Raw genomic sequence first — 22592 nt, 5'->3', positions numbered from 1 at the left:
ATGCGTATTTGGAAGACTGCAACTGAAATATGCGACTGTACCAAGCTTTATTTTCCAGTTTATTACCATGCCTTTGTTCAGACCTCCTTATTGATATCACAATCAAGCATTCTTCATTAGGAGCACTGAATCAGTAGCATCAATTATGTTTCTGAGTAAGAGTGATGGATCTAGTATCAACATTGATAGCACACATTCTTGCTTAGACTTCAAAGCAGCTTAAAAATTCTGACAGGTTTATTGTTGTTTGGGGGGTGAATATATATATATAGGCATTTTTTTCTGAAATGAATTGTTCGTTGTTTTTTTTTAATAGAAAAAATAGTTTTAATAAACTATTATAAATGAACGCTGCTTTACTACATGTATTATTCTTCACTAGAAAATTTCAATAATTTTGCAAATCTTTTCTTTGTTGCTTCAACATGAAGTGGAAACTTAGAAATTTACTCTCACAAAATTTCATCATTGATTCTGAGACCTGCAATTTTATCCCTGAAGTAGAAGCAAAGTATTTTGAAGTGTGGGGTTCCCCTTTACAAATCAGGGCAAGAACCTAAACAGCATGCTCAACTCTGGTCTGCAAGTAATCAGAAAAAACTACAGTCATTACCATGAGTAACAGTAAAGTTGTGAAAGAAAACATACTTTAAAGAACTCTTTTATTGAAAGAAATTTAACATCTCTCCCCACAAACTTATTGCATGCTTTTCATGACTGCCTTGGGATACTGCATTGAAGACAAAGCTAGAAAATGCACTAGTACACATCAGACATATTGTACAATTCCCATCTCCTACAGTTGTTGCCTACTTATTTCATAGACCCTGATCACTGAAAAAAAATGATTTGAACACAGTTTTGGAATATACCTGGTGCCTGGGGGATTTACAACCAAACACAAAACGAAAACTACACTAAGTTTTTCAAGCCTTTTTCAACTCATATATTGGTTTATCACGTATGTGTAAAAGTCAATCCCATAATATTACCAGACTCAAGATCTGACTCATACATCAGCAGTAAATTTACTACTGAATCAAGAAGAGGGACCGAGATTTTGTTGACATTTGTTAAATGAGGCCAATCATGCAGTATCAAATTAAGCCCCAAGCACAGCGTACTCCAGGGATGAGTTTAGTCTCAAACTTCTTGAAATTACAAAGCTAATAAGAATCTGTCATTTCTACCATTAATGATGTGAGGAAAATATTTTTTCTTTTGTAATTTGCAAATTCAGCCTCTAAGTGCATGTATATTTATACAATTCCTCCCCCTAAGGAGGCTGCATTAAGGGAGGAAAGTCATGGCTTTTTAAAAACTCTCTTAAAAAGATTTCTTAGAAAAAAATACAAAATCAGCATAACTTAAGCAGCTGCCATTGCAACCACTTCTTGATTACAGCCCCCATCACACCATCTACATGCCATACTGCCTAACTTTCACTCCTTCAAAATGAAGATTATGAATATCGTGTTATTGCAGATCACCTCCAAATCAAGCATGGTCAGCGTATCCCACGAATGAATCAATTTCCTAGAGAATAAAACGTTGCTTATCTAAAATCAAAGGCAAAACTCGTGCTAACTTCAATGAAGTCAATCTTCAAGACAAAAATCATGAAGCGCGTCTACACTGAGTGCATCTTTATCATCATCAGCATGATTTATAAAGTTACAGCAATGATGTACATTAACACACGATACATTCGCATATGTCCTCCTGAACCCACCAAACAATGCCATGTGGAACATCTGGGCTAGCCCTTTAAGCTATTGCTATTAACAATATATCTGGTTACATCCTGCTTCTAATGTGTATTTGCCCATCAGGCTAATCTGCCATTACATCTCAAGAGAGGCCCTGTAACAGAATAATTCAAGGGAAAACTGGAGTATTTCAAAGCAAGGAGGACAAACACGTGCAGAGCAATGGACAAACTTTGCATGATCCATTTCTAGAAAGGATTCAACATCTGAAAATTCAAGAATTATCTTAGCAATAGTTTCTAGAAATACTTGCTGAAGAACACATTTCTAGTTCACAGCAAGCTACACAAACTAAACTTCAAAAGTTAAAAGGAGCTTTAACTGGGACAAGAACTGAGATTTCCACTCACTATAAGCTAGCTTGGACAAATACATAAAAGAACCATTGTGATCAGTGACAAAAAGTCAGCAGCCTTTCAGATGGATACAAACAAGCACTGCCACTTCTGGCCTGGGATGTCTGGGAGAAGAGAAAACCTGTCCTTGGGAAGCACTCTTCACTTTTCCATTTTTTTACGTCCCGAGATTATTTTACAGAGCTGAAGGGATCACCTATCGCTCTCAAGTATTTCTTAAAATTCCTATAATTTACATTTCTTTCTCTTCCATGATGTGGTACACTTTTTGAAGGAATTCTTTGGGCAGTTACACCTACGGGACACAATAAAATCCTAGCCTTGCAGGAATAGGAGAGAACACATTCAATAGACTAATGAGGCTAACAGGATTAGATATCTGTCTGGAGACAAAAAAAAAAAAAAAAGTTTGCCTGCAGCTAACCTGTGCTGTTTTTTTTTCCCCCCACCTCAATGGATTTCCAAACCCATTCCAGAATCAGAGAGATTCAGAATTATGGACAATTAAAATAACTTCCCATGCTACAAAGTGTGCAAAACATTTCTATCAGACTTTATAAACAGATTCACCCATTCTCTGTGTTACTATAAACCTGACTCGTCTTTCACTGTGTACAGATTTTGCAGTCATAGTGCATACGGAATAAATCTAAACCAAACTGATTAGAATTAGTAATCATTTACACTGATTAAAATCAGCTCAAAAGCTAGTAAAATTCTTTAAAGGGCAACAGACCTGTGCTGGGCACAGAAAGCTGTGAGTAAAGGCGTTCATGAGCAGCAAACCATTAGAGGGTCCTACAGCTTCTGCTTTAGAACCAGCAGCTCCTACATCAGTCTCTTAGCTTCATACCTGGGACACTAAACTGTGAATTACCCAGTGTCTCCTCATATGAAAGTTTCATATCTGCTTTGTAGTGTTACAACCGCAAGTTCTCTTTTAACTGATGTCCCACTTACTCTCCCATCAACAGGTTTGCAGAAAAACTCAGCGTTCTCCCCTTAAAATTTGATGTTGGCAGCCTGAAAATAAGTTTTTGGCATGGCAGAACCTGCCTGCTCACTACAGGTTTACATCAGTCTGCAGAACTGCCTACAAACCTCGACAAAGTTCTGGAAATATTAGTTCTTTTCCGAGCTGCCAGCGTACTGACTATGCAGCCACCAAATTACGGAGGTAGAAGCACACTGTAAGGTAGCTTAGCAAAATTCACAAGATTTCATTTCTTCTGAGTTGTTCTAATTCAATGCCATACAAAAAATAAAAATAAAATAAAAAATCAGCTATCACATACTATCCATCACTATGAAATGCCTGCACTTTAAATAAATCATGCTATCCATAGGAAACATTGCCTTTTTCTACTAACACTTTCTTATCCAAAGAAATTTGCTTTATGATACTGAAGTCTATCACTAGAATTAGACAGCTATATTGTCACATTACAGTCCAAGGAAAAACCAGCGACACAGGCAGTTAGCACGATTTATTTGTAAATCATTGTGTCCGTTGCATCTCTGAATTCCTTTTGATATCCAGGTAAAGGAAAACAAAGCAGAAATTCACTAATATTTCTAACTTGACCAAAACAAACAGATTGTGGCCTAGCAATGTACATTTATATTTGCTTATCTGCACTTTAACTGCCTTGCTAAATGTTACATCACTCTGCTGAGCACACCTGGGTCTTTTTTACTCCTAGTCAGAGAGGCCTTTAAGCATTGGGAAAATGTATACGTTTTAATTAGCATCATTTTCTAAATGTTGACATACACGATCTCTTCATCAGAAGTGAAGAAACATCCATTGTACTTGGAAAGTATTTTTGATGCTCTCTGATACACCAAACAATGTTGCAATACAGGAGCCGTCCTAAAGCATACATTTATTAGAAGACACACACACAAAATAGGTATGTCAAACATTGAGTAAAACAGAGCAAAAATTGTGGCAGCCCAGAAAATGAAGGTCTTAAAAGCTTTAACGTGTAACCATTTCAAACTTTCTCTTTCCATTGCCATAATTATTTTTTTTCATATTAAAGGCCTTACACCTACTTCCAGTGTTTATTTTGTTCATTTTATTTAAGTCCATGGTTCCCCTAATGTCTTTTAATGCTGAACTCCCAGTGGGAGGGAGGTGCTGAATCACGACAAAAGTTTGTATTTCCTCCCAGAAAATATGACTGAAACAGCCTGAATACTTCATGAATAAGATTGTGAAGATCATAACAGATAAACACAAAATCTGTTTTTAAAATCTCTAACATATTTTGTAGCAATTAAAAGTTGACCATACCAACATTTCACCCCAAAGAACCATTAGCAATGCATGCAATTTCTAATGGGTATTTTCTAAACTCTCTACAGAAAAAAAATCCATCTTCTAGCAACTCCTGTCATCTCCTAATTATCGATTCGTGGCTTATTAGTCAGCAGATTTTCCATCGTCACTTAAATAAGGACAAGCCGGGAAGCAAAACTTCTAGTCTCAAAATCTCTTCCTTCCCTCAGTATGATCATGTACCATCACCCATCATACATTCAGCAAAGGCTACTCAGTTCTATCACAATTTGTGTTTGATAAAAACCAACCTCCAGAATTAGTGAAATATTTCATGTAATGGACAATGGTTCATTTTAGGACCCAAAGAATAAAACAAGTGAAAATGATGAATTAAATGATTTTTTTTTTATATGTTCAGACAGGATCCATAACGAGGAGATTTCTTATACTACTGAATTCTGCATACTGCAATATCAAAACTCTTGGTTACTAGACCTTCTATCTACAATAAGGGGCCATCTTTTTTCTTTTATTTCTTCTTTAAAATCAAGATCTCTTAAAATAGGAAGCTTTGGATCCCAAACATTTGATTTCATGTGTGTAGGTTAAATGTCTGTGTTTCAGCAGGGAGAGCGAGAGCACAAAGTAATGTGATTTCAGGCTGTATAATTTTATAGCAAAGACTGCAAGACGTTTTGAAGATGTCATTGACTGTAATACGGATCAATATTAAATTATCTGTACAGGAAACATTTTCAAAAGATGGTCCATCAAGCTTTCTCATAGGATCATGGATTTCTAGGATCATATTCTAATAACTACAGTAAGCTATTACAGCTTGTCTCCCTCTTCAATTATTTACAGGTCAAAAAAGCCAAGTGACATTGCTTTATGTATATTCAATGTTATGTACTTGGTTTGTAACTTACTAATGCCACAGAAAATCACAAAAGTAAACGCTTCTGAACAAAGACATTTTTTTCATTTGAGAGTATTTATATAGTCATACAGCTGAGAGATGCAAAAGGCTCTGTCAGGCATTGTACCTTTCCTAAAAAAAACACATTGAAATATACGTATCCAAACTGACTACTCTGCAGCATCATCTTTAAATGGCTACATACTCCGCTATCTAGCCTGATGCCAGTTACACATTTAAGAGCTAATTAGTCGCATCAGATCACCTAAAGACCTTCATCTTATTCCTGTCAGTTTCTTTATATATGAAAGCACATTTCAAAGCCTCTTCATTGCTGACTTGTAAAAGGTCTCATGACTGTCAAACTGAATTTATTTTTCAGCCAAGCACTATAAATTACATTTCACGATACAGTAACGCAGGGCACAATAAACAGAAGCCTATCATAGGTGCAGATAAAGAGGAGAAGAGAATTGTCCTCTTTTTGTCACAGAGGCTGGGCACTTCAATAGCAAAAAAAGAAGTAAAATGAAGAAAAAAGAAAAGAGGAAAACGACACCACAGTTATAACCTCTAAAAAAAAAGTTCACACGTTGAAGCCTCATATGGGTCTGTTTTGATTTGTGAGGAGTGACACTGGTGGTTGGAGAGGCTTATGCTAAATGTTCCAGACAGCTGATGCAACCACCTCTGCATCTGCCAGTTTGCAGTATGATGCTTCTAGAGCAGTGGGGCTGGCTGCCCTTACAGACTCAAAGGAGAAAGAAAAAAAAAAAAATGAGAGAGAGAGAAAGAGCTGGAGAAGCACCACAAGAACTCCCCAAATCAATTCTCCTGCAACCAGCAGCCAAGCGCGCACAGCTCCAGCCATCGCCAGCCGGCTCCCTGACCCCTTCTGAAGCCGCTTTCCTGAACTGTGCCTGCCACAAGGCTCCGAGCCCGCAGACGACGAGCACCCAGCCGGCGACCGCCGCGGGGCTCGCTGCCACCCGCGGCCCGTGGGGGCGGCCCGGCCCCGGCCCCGGCCCCGGCCCCCAGAGCTTTGGGGCCCCGCTTTGGGGCCCGCCGGGTGAAGTTTGGGGCCCGGCTTGGCAGCGGGCCGGCCGGGGGGGACAGGCCACCGGGAGCGGCGAGGAACAGGAGGGCGGGAGGAAGGCGAGGGGGCAGCTCGGGGACGCGCAGACAGGAGCGGGGCCGGTTGAGGGGGGGGCTGCGGGCAGGAAGGGGCTGCGGGCTCTTTCCTGTCCCCGTCCCCCGCCGTAAGGTGACCGCCACCCCCCAGCCCCCGGCCGGCCGCCCGGGAGCGGGGCCAGCCGCCGCGCCGTGCCCTACCTTCGCCTGCAGATACTGGGGGTAGTAGTAGGTGGTGTACTGGGGGTACATCTGCTGTTTCCACACTTTGCCCATGAAGCTGGAAATGTAGCCTGCAGCGCAGGGACGGGGGGGCACTTTGGGGGGCTCCAGCCGCCTCTCCGTCTCTCTCCTCCCTGGCGGCGGCGGCGGCTGCTCCTCGGCCGAGCCCAGACCTTCCTCCTCCTCCTCCTCCGCCCAAAAGCCGCAGCGGAGCGGGCAGCGGGGGGCAGGCGCTCTCCCTGCTCTCCCTCCGGCCCCGGGAGTCGCTGCCAAGTCCCCGCCCGGCCGAGGCCGAGCAGCGGCGGGCCGGCTGGCGGAGCGGCGGCGGTGCCAGGCGGCGGGGCAGGGCTGGCGGCGGCGGCGGGGAGGGAGGGAGGGAGGGAGGGGACGGGGGAAGGAGGGGGCGAGGGGCGGTGCTTGGCCCCGCTCGGCGCCCGCCGGGAGAGCCCCGGGCCCGGCCGGGGCAGGGGGGAGCCGCCTGGCAGCCGGGCCGGGCCGTGGCAGGGAGCTGAGGGGGGCTCCGGCTGCTGGGGGGGGGCGGTGGTCGCAGCCGGCGCGGCTCTGACCTAATTAGCCGGGGGCTTTGTTAGCGCCGCGGCTCTTTGTGCGGCTCGGCGGAGAATGGGAGGCGATTTGGGAAAAGTACGTCTGGCTCCGGGTCTGCCTGGCAGCGGAGGGTCCGTTTGTCTGCCGGCAGCAGGAGGGACTGCAGTGCTAAAATCAGTTTAGAGAACAGCAGCCGCAAGAGCAGACCGAGTGCTCCGTCTGGTCCACGGCGCGTCCTTGCGTTTGTACTTTTGCCAGCTGTGCTGAGTACGCCTCCTTCTCCAACGGGAAAAAATCCTCCTGTAGTCAATAAGAGTTACAATTCTTTCACTTGGGTTTCCTCTCTACAAGATAATCTCCCAAGCATCAGAAGCAGGGACCAGCAGCAGCACACCACAATCTGCCGTTATTTGTAATACAGACGCTTGGCCCAGCGCGCTTACCTCTGACAACCGTGGCTCTTTGCTACCCGATGATAAACTGAGCCCACAATATTAAGCAGATGCCATTTCTTTGTCACATTAATCACAGTCATTTTTGTCTCGCTGTGCTGTTTTATTAATAAAACATACATGCCAGGTTCACCAAAACTGCGGAATATATTAGCGTTAACCAAGCTAAATGCGGCAATAGCGGAAAGAAGGATTTAGAAACTTAGGGATTTGTGCATCCCAGTGCAATAGCAAAGGCAGCGTTTCTGCAGCCATGAATCCCTGGTGCAGGCTGAGCAATGACAGGGAGCTGCAGATCCAAGTGACATTGCAGCTTACCTGGCTAGCCATTAAGATCTCGTTACAGTTTTTTTCCAGGGAGGAAATGTGTATGTCCTTTATAGGCCACACAGATTAAAAGACTACCTCCGTCTTTAGGAGAGGGCTTTTTCTCCAGGAAAGCTGCATGGTAGGTTTGGGGTTTGTTTCTTGTTTGCCTGGTTGTTTTAGGTGAACACATGACTAGAATAACTATGAAAAGAAGGGGGAGCACAAAAAAGGCTAAGAGATGGTAATCTTTTTGTGTCCACTGCGGTAACTTCCTGTGGGAGGGACAGAGATTAAAGCTGGGGAAAAGCTGAGCAAAAGAGAAATATCACATAGGTGGGAGGGTTGAGAATGTGTATCTGCAAAAGTTGGAATGGCCATGGCCAAAATCAGCTGCCTTCAATTGACTATACTGGCGTTTACGCAGTGGAAAAAGCGTACAAGCTGCAATTATATCTGAAGAATGCAAGGTAACATGGCTCCGGGGCAGTGCATGGTGAGAGGACAGTAGAAATGAAGTTTCACAGCTTCACGGGGAAATATGTTGCCACAGCCCAGATACGTGATGAGATTGTTATAGATTGCTTTAGGAACTGCCAAGTTGTGGTCTGGAGTTCTCGGTTGAACTACAAAGAATGTGATGCTGGCCTCTCTTGAGCTGACAGGTTACGGGTGCTAGTACACTTAGTTTCTTTCTGAGAAAAACAGAACAAGCAAGAAGAAGAAATAAAGACCAGTAGTTGATGGATTGACTTTGTGGGGATTTTCCTTGAGCAGAAGGAAAGAATATGAAAAAGATTTGAAAGAAAACACGCATTGTACTAAAAATGGCTAGGAATAGAAGAGTGTTTTCCTAGAATCCAACTTCATATAAACAACTCCTGCAGTTGTCATAAGGATGTTGTGCAATCATGAATGGGGAGAGAAGCATCCAGAAGAAAAAACCTCTAGGAAATGAGGAGAGGGGGAAATGCAGCCTATATCGTTCCAGCATTTACAACTGCAACAGTCTCCAGCTTAATTGTGTCAAGTTACTGAGAAGGGCTGATGGCTGCCAGGGAGAAGAGCAGCAATGCACTCTGCCACAACGGCTCCCGAAAGTGATGAAAGAAGAAATCTGGCTAAGAGAGTATTTGATTACAACTGCAACAGCTAAAGCTGAGCTCCAAGTTCCTTCCCAGTCACTCTGTGTAGGGACTTAGTACATTCCCAAACTGAGTCTTTTGCTCTAAAGCTTAATCCCATCCCCAAAAATGATCTGTTAATGTAAGGGTGAAGCCAGTTTGGTTACATCCTTTTTCAACCAGAGTGTTTTCTTATCCAAGTTCCACTTCCATTGGAATATCTGCTTTGATTCATTTTGCTAAACTGATATTAAAGCTGGTCAAAATTGATAGTTTAATATTTATCACTGTAAATATAAAAATTAAGCCCACGACTTAATTATTGCAAACTTTTATGGCGCAGTGATCCCACTGACAGTTAATGAGAATATGCAAATGTTGCTCAGTTTTTATTAAAATGAGGATAGAAAATAGAATTATCGGAATCATCTACATGAGCCTCAGTTACAGTTATTTTATGCCATTTTTTACATGGTATTGAAAATGTTTATTAAGAAGAGAACAGTGAAGAATTCTTGGGCAAAACAATCTTAATTTAGTATTGCTCAGAGCAGTCTCTGCTTGTACCTTATTAATACATTGATTATTCAGTCAACTCAGTGATAGGAATGCAAGCTGTGTGACACAGACAGGATGGAATTGCAGTAGAAACTTAAAACCAAGTGACTGATTCCTTAACTTTTTATACTGATGGTAATGTTTGCCTTTAATTGCTTATTCCGTGTTCACAGCAAGGGCAAACAAACACTTCTAAATTAAAACTGCTTACACTGTCTGGCAGTACTAACTCTTGCCTTCGTAATCAAATGCTCACAAGGTTAAAAATGCTTCCCTCATTTACACACTACACAAAGTGTGGAATTAAGAAGGAAAGTAAACACTGAAGAAGGCTAGCGGATAACCAGTAGGACAACAAAAAAAGTTTTTTTGCTTAGAAAACTGCCTTCCTACAGACCACACCAACACAAATGTACTGTGGCTTTGTCAGTGTTAGGGGAAACAGTAATCCATGATTTTGACCATGCCAGATTTCACTATCGATGGGACAATATTGGTGGTTGGTTGGTTGGTTGGTTGATTTTTTTTTTGTATTTTTTCCTTATCATAGCAATGGCCTAACTCATCTGGTCTGGATGGATGAAAATATGATGAAAACACAGTTGGGTTGTTGCCGCTCAAGCCTGAGGAGCGCTCTGTGTGCTGCTGTGTCAGAGGAGTTTTAGGGCAGCTTGGTTAACGCCAATCAATTGTTATCCACTGGCTCTAAGGGCGTTGGATGAGAAATCCCATTTAAGCTTTGCAGATTACTTTAGACATTAGGAATTCTACCCTAAGGCAGAAAAAGTCAAATGCAATGCAGAATAGAAGTGAAATATATTTAATTCACCTCACTCCAGGAACTATGTGAACTGATGTACTCGGCACCAATTTAGGTCTTCACACTAGTTTAGGCTGAAAGAGACAGGCATGTTTATGCTGAAATCGTTATTACTTTGACACAGTCAGGAATATTTGAACAAGGATTTATTTTCTGGTCAAGATACCAGCTCGAGTCTTGGGAGAGCTTTGTCTGTTACCAGATCTACCACAGAATGTGTGTGAGAGGGTGAGCAAGTCACTCAATTACCCTGTGCCTTACTTCCCCAGTTTGCAAACTGTGTCAAACATTCACCCTCTTCTGTTCTTTGTCTGCCTTGTCCAGTCTGGCTGCAGGCAATGCGAGGCTCAGGAATAATTTGCTCGGACTCTGCCTAATGCCCTCCCATAAAGGTAGCACAAAAAATAGAAGCAATGGCAGCGCATCACCAGTGGATGCAGAGAAGCCAGGTGCCAAGTCCTAATTCACAAACACACACACACAATAAACCAAAGATCTGTTTAATGCCAACGAGTGGTGAATGAGGGCTCCAGAAATGAAGCTAAATTTCAGCTCTCGACCAATAACCTCTTTGCTTTTCCCCTCACCCCCAACACACGCTGTTCCAATTACTTGCAAAATCTCCTTGTTGTAATGCCACCCTTAGCCCCATCATATGGCCTTGACTGCTTTGCAACACAAATGAAAGCCTCTTCAATTCAGGTCGCAGTAGGCCACACTCTTAAGCACAAAGGCTAAATAAACGACCATTGTTAATGGGCCACCAAGATGAAAAGCACTTGATTGTTTCCATCAATTAAATCAACTCTCTAGACTTAGTGGCTATTAACTCTTTCAGCAAATTCTTAAATATTTATTTCAGTAGAGTGGCTACAATTCTGTATTTTTACAGTAGCTCCCATGATTTAATGACATTTCACTGAAACACCACTGAATGTAGCATGCCCTTGTTTATCCTTACAGCTGAGCCCTGTACTGCGCTGGGTCAGCTGCTCCTGACAGCTGCAGCCAGTGCAATTTGGTTTTATAAAACATACAAGGCCAGGCACTATTCTAAGGTTGCTCAGCTGAAGTATTTAGCAGGCACTAACGTATCGGTATTTAACATACTTTCAGGCTTTTAATGAAGTTTCATGTACATCAGGCAGTGCTGCCATTATCGGCGATGGATGACAACAAAGGATGCAGCTGGACTGCCTGCTCATGAAATCGTGGCTGTGTTCGCAGCTAAACGTATCACCATGAGTTCAGTTACACTGATTGCCAGCAGTAACCTTTTCTTCATGTTTACATAGGTCTGAGAGAATCCTTTCTCATAAAAGCACTACATGTTCTGATTTTTTTTTTTCTGTATTCTGGTTTACTTCACCCTAAGATGCCTAGCTAATAAAGATGATTGCATTATACCAGCAACTGTTTGGTTTTTTATATTTTTTTTCCAGTATTCTTCATAAAACCTGTAAAGCACCTCTTGTTGGTCCACCTCTATATAGCTATTCACTACATGTACTTTTTATTTAAATCACCTTCTCACTGACAGCAAAAATTAGCTATACTGTAGGAGTACGTACATCAGAGGTGGAGGTAGTTAAAAATCCAACTTATTTCATACATTATTTATGAGAAAATTCCATTCCTTGCCGTTCCTAACCAGCCTGGAGTCTCTCTAGTAATACTGTCTTCACTGTGCAAGCCGATGAACGAGGAAGAGAATAATCATGCCTCTATAAAAAGCTGACCAGCTATGATTCTTTCATGATGATGTTCCCTTTCAATTTCCTCAGTTTCATGGCAGTGTTTGCAATTCTTTTGCATTCTCTAAGAGCAGATGGGGAAGACACCAAGGCCAGCCTGCTTTGGGTGCAGCAGAATAGGAATTCCTGTGGGTATCTCTCTACCAGCTTGACCAACCAGCGGCAGTTGGTCCTGACTGAATTCAGACTATTGATTTTAAATATTCATGGATAATTCAGAACAAACATTTTATTCCTCTCACACAAACAAAAATTGAAGTTCAATAAACATAGATAACTGACAACTTATTCCTACAGACTTTAGGAACATTTTACACTGTCTGGAGGTATATCTTAAGCAAGTTCTGAATAAAAGGTGGAGAATATGTCCTTTGGGCTTCTATTCTAAAATCTCCTTACACTTTCTTATTTCTGGAATAAAACTATTCCCAAGTATGAAGTGCAAGCCCTGCAATCCAAATGCGGTTGTATTTTAGATGAGTTCTGCAGCTTATGAGATATCCAACAACTCTTCCTGATGTCTCAGACACCACCTATTCCTTCCATCACCCTTCCAATACCTTCAGCTGTCCCTTACCCTCTGCTCAGTCAAAGAGAGGGCTGTACATACAGACCAGATGATTTTGTTCAAGCACTGGCTGGCCAGCTGGCCCAGGCTGACCTCCACTTGCTGCGCTCCCAAGCAGAACAGCAGCTTCCTCACCTTTTCTCAGCTACTGATTTTCATGCAGCTTTTCAGACCATCCTATCTATGACTGTCTCTGCTCCACTATTACCTTTGATTGAAATTGCCCAAAGGCTTCAAAAGTTACAACAGGGTAAGGGATTAAGAAGGAGATGGTGAGCAGATAAAACCATTGCTTGAGCCTTCTTTCCATAAGAAAGCAGGTTAAGTCAAAGAACGGAGGTTCTGTTACCTGTACAAATATCAAGTTCAACACTTTTCATGCCTTAAATTTGTAATTTAATAAAATCAGAGAATAAGGCATTTTAATAAATTTTAAAAATCCTTTGCCATACAACCCACCCCCCTAAACTCTATGTACCTCAACAGATCTGTCTTTGCTATTTTTACTTGATTTTCTTCACATGGAGAAAATGTTTTTCTCACAAAAGGACCACAACACATTGCCATTTTGAATTAGCTCACATATTATCTGAGCTTCATTCATATTTTGTCATGTTTAGCTTTTCACAAACTATTTCAGATGCTGAACACTCAGACCGAGGTACATGCAAATTAATGCTTACAGTGAAATATTTCTTCAGAGCTAATAGGTGTTGTGTCTCTACCACATAATTAATAAAAAAGACATTGAAGTGTCATCACCCTTGATCTGCTGTGAAATGGAAGCTTCCTCCTTGGCTTTGAATCCCCTTCTGTCTTCTCACAGTCTTCTAGATGAAATGCCAGATGCTCAGCGGAGTCACGGTGGGTGATTCATTCTTGCTGATGACCCTGCTGTGGAAGCCCCAGAATTCCCTGCTAAAATAGTTCTCAAGTGATGCAGCACTGACAAAGCTGAGTTGTGCAACTTCATTTATTTTTCTGTGTTCAGCGCAGGCAGTAATGCTCACACTTTCGTGCTAGAGATCAGATTTTTGTTTTACTCTGGTTCTTCTCTTCCTTAGGATTTCACGCGTGTCAGAAACATTCGGCTATCAAACAATTATTTGAGATATATGCTAAAGTATAATGGATATGCTAAAAGATCTTAGCATTAAAAATTCTTTCCAGATCTTGTGTTTCTCAACAAGGCTTTATAAACCAATGCGTATTTATTTTGCTGGAAAGTTACCCAAATAAAGATATTGCATTTCCATTTCTGGTCTCTGGGGCTTTAATCCACTGAGAAACCTAAGAATGTACTCACTGATCGTGGGATAATATTCCTGTCAGATGCTAGCAATATTTATTGCATCATTTTATGAGTTTTGATTCATTTTTGTATAAATTGATGCACTTTTGCTTCCATTTTCACTAGGGGAGGCACAAAGGCATCAAACCACCAAAAATATGCTCCTAGGGGACCTAAAAACACTGTAAATAAACAAGCCAAAGCCTGAGCTGTAATCAACACATCTCTAGCAATGAAGAATGTTCATCAGTTTTTCCTCAGAGGACTTAGAGACTAGCAAGTGTTTTCAAACCCTAGCAATCATCTTTAGGATTTATGGCTTGGGATTTTCATATTTTTATAACGTCTGGTTTAAAATGCTGGGAATTCACGCTAGGAATGCACAAAGTTTTCTAGGTTTTAGTTTATTACAATTTGGAGGCTATTTACAGCCCAAGACTCCTCTGCATAACCCAACGAACCTGTGACAACCGGGGAGCAGCTGCACGGCCCAGGCCAGAAGCGTGCCGACCTGCTGTAAGCCACGTAGGAAGCTCTGGCTGAGGGCAAAAGGCAGAGCGCACACCGGGCTGCCGCCACCGAGTGCTGCAGGCTCCCAGGGGACCCATCCCACCCGGGACCCATCCCACCCCTCTCAGCAGACCTCCTGGACCTGCACTTCTCCTGGCTCATTCGCAACTGCGTTGTTTAGTGTTCTCTGAAAGCCTGTCCAGATTTTGGCCTTTCCACTGATCACCATGACAGTGGTTGGGTTAATAACAAGTTAGAGCCTGTTACAACTGCAACTCTGCATGCTGATTAAAGTTCAATGTGTTCCTTTGTTTTTCCTTGGCTGTATTTAAAAAGAAAAATAAGGCATGCCATGTTGAAAAGTAACTGACATATTTGATCCTATTCAGCCCTTCCACCTTTCCATATTTTTCTTTCATATTTTTCTGTTTTAATCACTGTCACTGAATAGCATGAATGTTAGATGGTTTTTGATTCCCGATTTTCTGACAAGCTCTGGATATATTCACCATCTTAAAATCAAGTCAGGCATTCAGAACATCTACAAAGAAGTAAAATCAAACTGTGAAAACAAACAAACAAACAAAAAAAAGGAGTAATAAAATTAAATGAGTCATTAGTAATATATTTGTATAAATATTGAATAGGACTAATGTAAATTCACCAGATTGCTTACAATACATACATGCAAGCTTTTGAACAGGGATGTAAATCTTTAGTATGATGTACAGATTCTTCTTACTGGTCAAAAAAAATCTTTTGTAAATATAGATTTGAAAATCAGTAGATAGGCTGCTTCATTCTTTCTATTTCTTCTTTTGGGATTCCTAAAAAGTATTCTTTGTTTCTTTCCACTTATAGTACATTCTTAGCAAGATATAGTAAGGTATATATTAATTTCTGAATGATATACTAGAGGGCAAAGATACTCCTAAAAGAGCACATCTCAGTACAGAGTCTTTTTGCAAGATGCACTTATGTACCGATTTGGCTGGGAGCATGTGATTGCATCTATGTGCACATAGGTATTCTTGGAGGAATAGACATGGATTTCTTCAACTCAGACTGGGGTCTGCTCCAAGACCACAGGTCTGAAAGGCCTCCAGACAAGGAGGAGCCTTTCTCTAAGAGGGAGCAGAGTTAAAATTACAAGGGATTACGAATTCACATGAAGAATATTGTTATCTGATTTCATGTTGGAGCTTAGTTTCCTCAGTTTATCAAAGGAAAAGATAAGACATGGCTTCACTCACAGTTCTCCACCCAGATGTTTACAGACAAGACGATGATGATGCCCATTCTTCAGTCTACCATGCAACTGTGGCACGATTCAAATCCAGAAGTCAATTTTTATGGCTCATTTTTTCCTCCATTTTTTACACTCAGGAAACTGAGAACATTGCTTGGGAAGGATCACATCTCATGAAAAACATTTATTTTATTGCTAAGAAGTAAACATTACACATCTTTTGACACTGGTAGGTTGTCTGGGTTTGGCTGTGTTGTAATGATCCAATTCTTATGAATAGCCCTTTTCATGGTGTGATAGTCACCCAATTATTTTTACTTTCACAACTGTGTATGTACTTCTGTCCCAGCTGCTTTTTGTCTCCACACCCCTGACCCTTTTTCTCAACTCCAATCCTATTAGGTTAGTTTAAATCCCTGAGGAATCAGAGAGATGGGATCACTTATGCTAGCTGTTGTCTTAAACGTACAGAAGCCACTAAGGCATCACTTTCATCTCATATAGAAAAAATTCTTAATGAGACTTATGAAGAGTTTCCTCTTTACCAGTAAAGAGGAAAATGATGTAATAGACTTGAGATTCCATCCCTCTGGGAATAGACTGGCTACCAAGAAGAAAGAGCACAGAATCCAAGCAAGCTGCAGGCTTCTAATTTATGCACCTAGCCCACACAGGATGGAAGAAGTTATTTTCTTTCCTCCCTGTCACTTTGCTATTATATTCTCATGTGTTGTTGTAATGACTCCCTCTTCCAGCAAGAAAACCTTCAGACTCTTGTGCTTTTGGCTCTGGACTTTGTTTTCTGATAGTTACAGATGAAAACTTTTTTTTCCCTTGTAGGTTTGCCAGCTATGAATCCTTGCTTTCCTTTTTTTTTTTTTTTTTCCTTGAACATGCTCACAAATGCACCTAAATAGGACCCAATTCTCTCTCAGGTGGAGAGATAAAAAACTAATCTATTGGGGTTATAAAAAGAAGTTGCAATATCTGCTCTTAGGTTGTGTAATGACCCTATCATACCTTGCCTCTGATTAACATGCATAGGTAAAAAATACCTCTGTTCTAAAATACTGGATATTCCTATGTTTTGTATATCATGTAACTCCATCAAGCCTATATCAGAATGAGAGTCTTTTAAGTCTTGCTGATAGATGCTGGTATTCAGCACTTGTGTTCACAGTAATCATTTGCCGTGGACTTCCAAATTCTCCCAACCTATTTCTTCCCTGAAAGAAGCAACCTGGGGTGTCTGTTGCTTTTTTACACCACACACTCGCACTCACAGCAATGGAGGACACTGTGTTGAACATTGCTTATATATAAACTATGGAAATGAGGGAAGAACAGACGTACTTTTCCTTCCAAGCTATCATGTTAGACAATTCTTCTGCACTTGTGGAAGATTAACAACAGTGCCTGGTCCTATCTGCCTTGCCATCAATCACACCATAAAGAATTAGTGAGCTCAGTCGAAAACTGTGTGACTTCCTGAGATGGTTTTTCCATGACACGAATTGGGATACATTGAACAAACAGTTCTTTTGGTTGTCTTTTTGAAAGGATAAGTAAGCACAGAATTTAAGTCTTCAAGGACAGCCAACGATTCAAAAGGACAAAGTGCCGTTGTCTTAGGCACTGTGCTAGTGGCAGGCAAACGTCAAAAAACTGGTCAGTTGGCATTAGCATCCAGAAAGTTCAAGAGTATTGTTGAACAGTTTTGGACTATGAAGCTTGTGAAATTTTTGTACTCTTTTGAGCATTTCCTGGATTTGGTAAGGCAGAAAGTATTGCATAAACAACCCTTATCGTGGCATCTTGGTGCTTCCAGTTCCAGTGCCAGCAAAAACCAAGAAGTCCCAGGAAATTATAAATGCAAACAAACACAAGAGAGAAAATGTTGGTAGTATCTGAATACAAAGCAGATGTAAACTTCTGATGTTTTTTAAAAAATTTAAACAAAACAAGTCTATGCTCAACTAGTGGTGTTTCCCCTTAATTTCAACAGTAGTGTGTATTAAACTGTTAAAGTGGAGAGACATACTTGCCTTGTAAATATTTTAGCAGAAATCATGCAACAAATGTATGACCTTAGTGAAAAAAAAAATATATATATATATATTTTATAAGACACACATAAAGAAAAATAGGTACGGTATGATAATACTGAGGAACTGATTAATCTCCCAGCTAAGTCATCGTTATTATTTGTTATATGCAGTTGATGCTTTGTATAAGATGTTTAATTTCTATCTCCTGAAGGCTTAAACTTCAGACTATCACGGGCATGGATCAGATGGGATAAACAGGGAAACTAAAATGAAGGAACAGTTGCGAAAACCAAGCTACATATATTCTATTTAATATCCTTTTAAAATGAATGTGAATGCTTTGAATATGGTGTTTTGTTTTGTTTTGTTTTTTTGAGAGCAAAATGAATGCCTCCATCTGATCATGAGGGAAGTCCATGGACGGAGGGGTAAAATGCTGACTCTGGTGTGCTTTCTTTCAACAAAGAAAGATTCCCAGGGATCTTCCGAGGAGCAAGTAAAGAGGGGATAGAATGAAAGGGCTTTCATTCTCCGTAGCATTATCCTGGCCATCCTACTAGGAATTTCTAGCATAATTTAATGATAACCTATAAGAAGTAATTATAATGATTCATCTACCACAATAGGAATCTTTCTGAACAAGGGCAATGCCTCCACACTCTCAAGGATAAAGAGAAATTTCTGTTAATACTTAAGGTACATTACTTTCTTTTTAGCTTATAACAGCACTTCAATGATGAAGAACCTTACAGCTGCCTGGTGCAGACCTCTCTTCAGAGCTATAGAGGGCCCTTTTAGCAGCGTGTGAGCATTCAGTGCTGAAAAGTACGTGGCTTTGACTTTGATTGAAAGCAAAATCCCGAGTAACTCAAAGCTAGTGTGTCTGTGTCAGAACATGTAAGATAAATGACAATAAATGACACAGAGGGCGTAAATCTATTACAGCTCCTCTGCCTCTTTGTTCAAGCTGTAAAATACTTGTTCTGTCTGTTTTAGCTGTCCTCGGCCCACTTCCTTCTACTAATGGCTTCCAGAGCATCCCTCAGAAAATGTTCAGGGACAATTTCATTTGCAGAGCACTTCCTGAAGGCCCTGGAGCAGAGTAATCATACAGCACGCTATGGAAGTAAGTACACGTAATGCTTCCATACATGGGAGAGATCCAAACATTAATTAATTAATTTGTAGGAAGAATTCAAGTGATGAAGTCCAGAGGAATTTTTACATAGTCACCTCTCGATATAAAAGAAAAATGGCAAATCTGTCTTCCTGCAAAGCGGAGGCATTTGAAAGTGGTGAGAAAAAAGACAAAAGAGAGAAATTCTTCAGAGCAAAGTTATGGCATATATTGGAACAAAATCCAAATCAAATTCAAAGTGTCCCACGAACAACCCAACTAACGAAGCCTGACTTCCTCTGCATTCGTGCCCTGGAAGCCTCCTCCCCAGGTACCCAGCTCCATATCCCTTGTGACTGCACAAGCAGCATAATGAAGCCTGTTCCCACTGTGTTCCCAGCCATTCTTCTTTCCCGACATTATCTCCACAGCACTCCTCTGACTGACTACTGTCTCAGCAAGTGGTATTCACTGGTTTTTCATCAAGAAAGTGCTTACTGACCAGCCCGTGTCTGCCTGCCGACTGCCTAGTGGCAGGCTGAACAGGACTGCTCCCTGCTGAGCTCATCCTGCTGCCTCTCCCTCCCTGGGGGCACAGATCCCTGTCTCTTTCCTGCTTCCCTTTCTATTCATCTGAGTCTCACAAAACCTGTTTGGGAATTTGACCAATGGGATTTCTGCCTTTCTCCCTAACTTCAAGCCATCTTCGGCACCAACTTCAAGAATTATTAGGGGATGCACACGTGGTGCAACTGCAGGAACTATTTCCCGACAACATCCAAACTATTAGAAAGGTAGAAAGGTGTGTAAAGGTTCTTCAGAGATAATGTTGCTCACCAGCACGAGTACCAAGCACCAAGAATGACGGGATCAGTGCTGCTATACTCTATCTGTCTTTGAATTTGTAATGGGTTCATTCAGACGTATGATAAAACAATAGTAATGTAACTTTACTGAATCTACCTATTATATAGACCATGATGAATCCTCATATCTGAATGGTGGTAGTATGAATTTTTGTTTTTATTTTTTAATATACACAGACAATTCTTCTATAGAGCAATCTTGCAACAATGAACTTGTGTTCCTGGTTACTACCCATACTTTAATTCAGTGGAATAGCTCAGCTTCAGCATAGCACAGTAATGAGCTAAACCGATGAAGTCAAACCAAAGAAAATATATACTTTCTGAGCATGTTAGTTTTAGCATCTCCCTGGGTATGATCTGTGAATCTTTGCTAAATCTTGTTCTCATGATTGCTGTGGGTTCTCCAAGCACTCACACCTCCTGAGGAAAGCCTCTCCATGTCCCCACTGGTTCTACAGTAACTCTCTGACAGAGCAACCTGATGAACCCAAATTGGAAAAAGATCTTTTTAGAAGAGACGCAGATCTGTCTTTCTGCCCATTCACTCCTCAACTTTTTGCTAAGATTGCTAGCTACAGCACCTTGATTTTGTTGTTTATTAAGGACAAGTGACCTCTTAGAATCCTACTGAGATCTGCAGTGACCAAAGAAGAATAAACCATAATCAAAGACTCCATCAAAGGAAGGAGCTGTGATTGCTTTCTAAAACATTTTCAAAAGAGAGAGGTCATTCTAACTTGCACGTAGGGTGGATTTTTTAGAGACAATTAAAGAACTGAAAAAATAGATGACAAGACGGGAATAATTAAGCAGTTCTTAAGAAACCTTTTGAGATAATGAGTAGGATACTAGCCTACAAATTCTGCAAACTTGGAACAGGCAGACAAGCAAGTATTACAGCTTTTCTGAGAATATACAAGAAAAGCCTGCAGGGAGTCAATTTGTAAGAAAAGATGATAGTAAGCAACTTTTTATAGCAAGAACAGAGATGTTGCTGGACAAAAAATGTTCCCACACATCTACACTTGAAGTAAGCTTTTGAGTATTGAAGAATAATAGGTAGGATTTTATTTCACTGGAAACTTTGAAGATTTTCTTCCCTTTTTTTCAGAGAAGCAGACGGAGAAAGAGAACGTGACAAAAATTTTACTTTGCTTTTTCAGCAAACATTGAGATTTGTTTTGGATGCATTTTGTACTATTTATGTTATATAGGCTACAGGGAAATGACTGAAAATCTTTTTTGTCTTGAAGTAACAATTCAGGAAAATGGGGATTTTCTTCTAAAAGATACTGTGTCAGAAGTGTCAGTGTAAGCAGAGCAGATTCACTGAATATGTGTTCCCATATACTTTTTGGAAGTTGTGCTTAAGCTTCTAAAGATGAAGACAACATCAGTAACCTCATAAACCAGAGAAACTATCAAGCAAAACAGCACTGCACAGCACAGACAGTGCAAATACTGTATAGAAAACAAACAAACAAAAAAATCCAGGCATTTCCAGTTCTTAATTTTAGTATTTAGAGAAGCTAGTCAAGAAAATAGTGGTTATTCAAACTTAATAGGAAGGGAGAAAATAGATTCTTTAATGGGAAAAAAAGAGAGAGAGAGAGAGAGAGAAAGAGAGAGAGAGAGAGAGAAAGAAAGAAAGAAAGAAAGAAAGAAAGAAAGAAAGAAAGAAAGAAAGAAAGAAAGAAAGAAAGAAAGAAAGAAAGAAAAGAGAAAAGAAAATTTGACTAACAGTTGTTGTTGCTGTTGTTGTTTGTCCTGTTCCATCATTTATTAACTCATGGCAGTTGCTGTTATCTGCCAATAGTAAGTACTCAAATTTGAAAGGAAATTTCAACCTGTGTTATATATATATATAACATATAAAACATGAAAACATGAAAAATAAAATATGTTGTAAATAGATATTTCCTGGGTAATACCAAAGTAGAAGGAACTGAAGTTTATGCTGATCAGATCAATCTCCAAGTATAATAAACAAAATAATTCTAAGAAATTAAATAGAGCCATCAAATGCATTTTAAAAGGTCTAAAAAGGACATAGAAGAGCAATCATAAAAAAAAATCCAAAAATTCTATCCTAGGAATCTGTTAGGGCATCGATTTTTGGACACTGAAATAAATTCAGAGGTTTGTTAGAAATGGCTGGAAACAATGATCTCTAGTTATTTACAGAATACATTAGTATGCAAAAGGGACTGTTGGTTTCCTATGGAAGGCAGTGTAAGACTTTGATGACAGGCTTAAAAATCAAGATGTTTATTTTGATTTTAAAGAGTAAGAACTCAAAACAATATTTTGTTCAGAGTTTGATCACTTATGTAAATTCAAGACAGAAACATAGTGAAACTTCAGAGCATGTACTTTACAAATGACATTGCCGTAGGAAATAAGTCACAAAACGCAATTTCCAATTTCCTACTTTTTTTTTCTCTCTTTCTCTTTCTTTCTTGCTCTCTTTGTTTCTTTCTCTCCTTCTTTCTATCCACAATGTTAGATAGGAATTTGAAGAGCAAAATAGAGATGAATAATCAAAATTGTTATTAAATATTTACAGTGTTGATACTGAGATTATGAAATAACAGCAAAATCTATTTACTACATAATTGATTTTACATTGTGCCAACAGCTGCTTTGTGTTGTCAGTGATGAAATTATATAGAACAGAAAAGAGAGATCATCTAGTG

At 40.3% G+C, this 22592-nt stretch overlaps 1 protein-coding gene across 3 annotated transcripts in view; it reads right to left on the bottom strand.

Moving 5' to 3' along the window:
- RBMS1 (RNA binding motif single stranded interacting protein 1) overlaps positions 1–7040 on the bottom strand; it is a 150150-nt gene extending 143110 nt beyond the window's left edge. For 2 of the 3 annotated variants that reach the window (XM_080601298.1, XM_080601299.1), the window contains exon 1: positions 6664–7040. In XM_080601298.1, coding sequence (XP_080457424.1) covers positions 6664–6738 — 75 coding nt within the window. In that variant the 5' untranslated portion in view covers positions 6739–7040. The remainder of the gene's footprint in view (positions 1–6663) is intronic. The other variant, XM_080601306.1, reaches the window with a different exon arrangement.
- Positions 7041–22592: the final 15552 nt, after the last annotated feature.

The sequence above is a fragment of the Anser brachyrhynchus genome, assembly GCF_964034855.1.
Source record: "Anser brachyrhynchus genome assembly, chromosome: 7".
NCBI lineage: Eukaryota > Metazoa > Chordata > Aves > Anseriformes > Anatidae > Anser > Anser brachyrhynchus.
The sequence above is the reverse complement of the archived record's forward strand: the minus strand, read 5'-3'. Positions and strand labels throughout refer to the sequence as shown.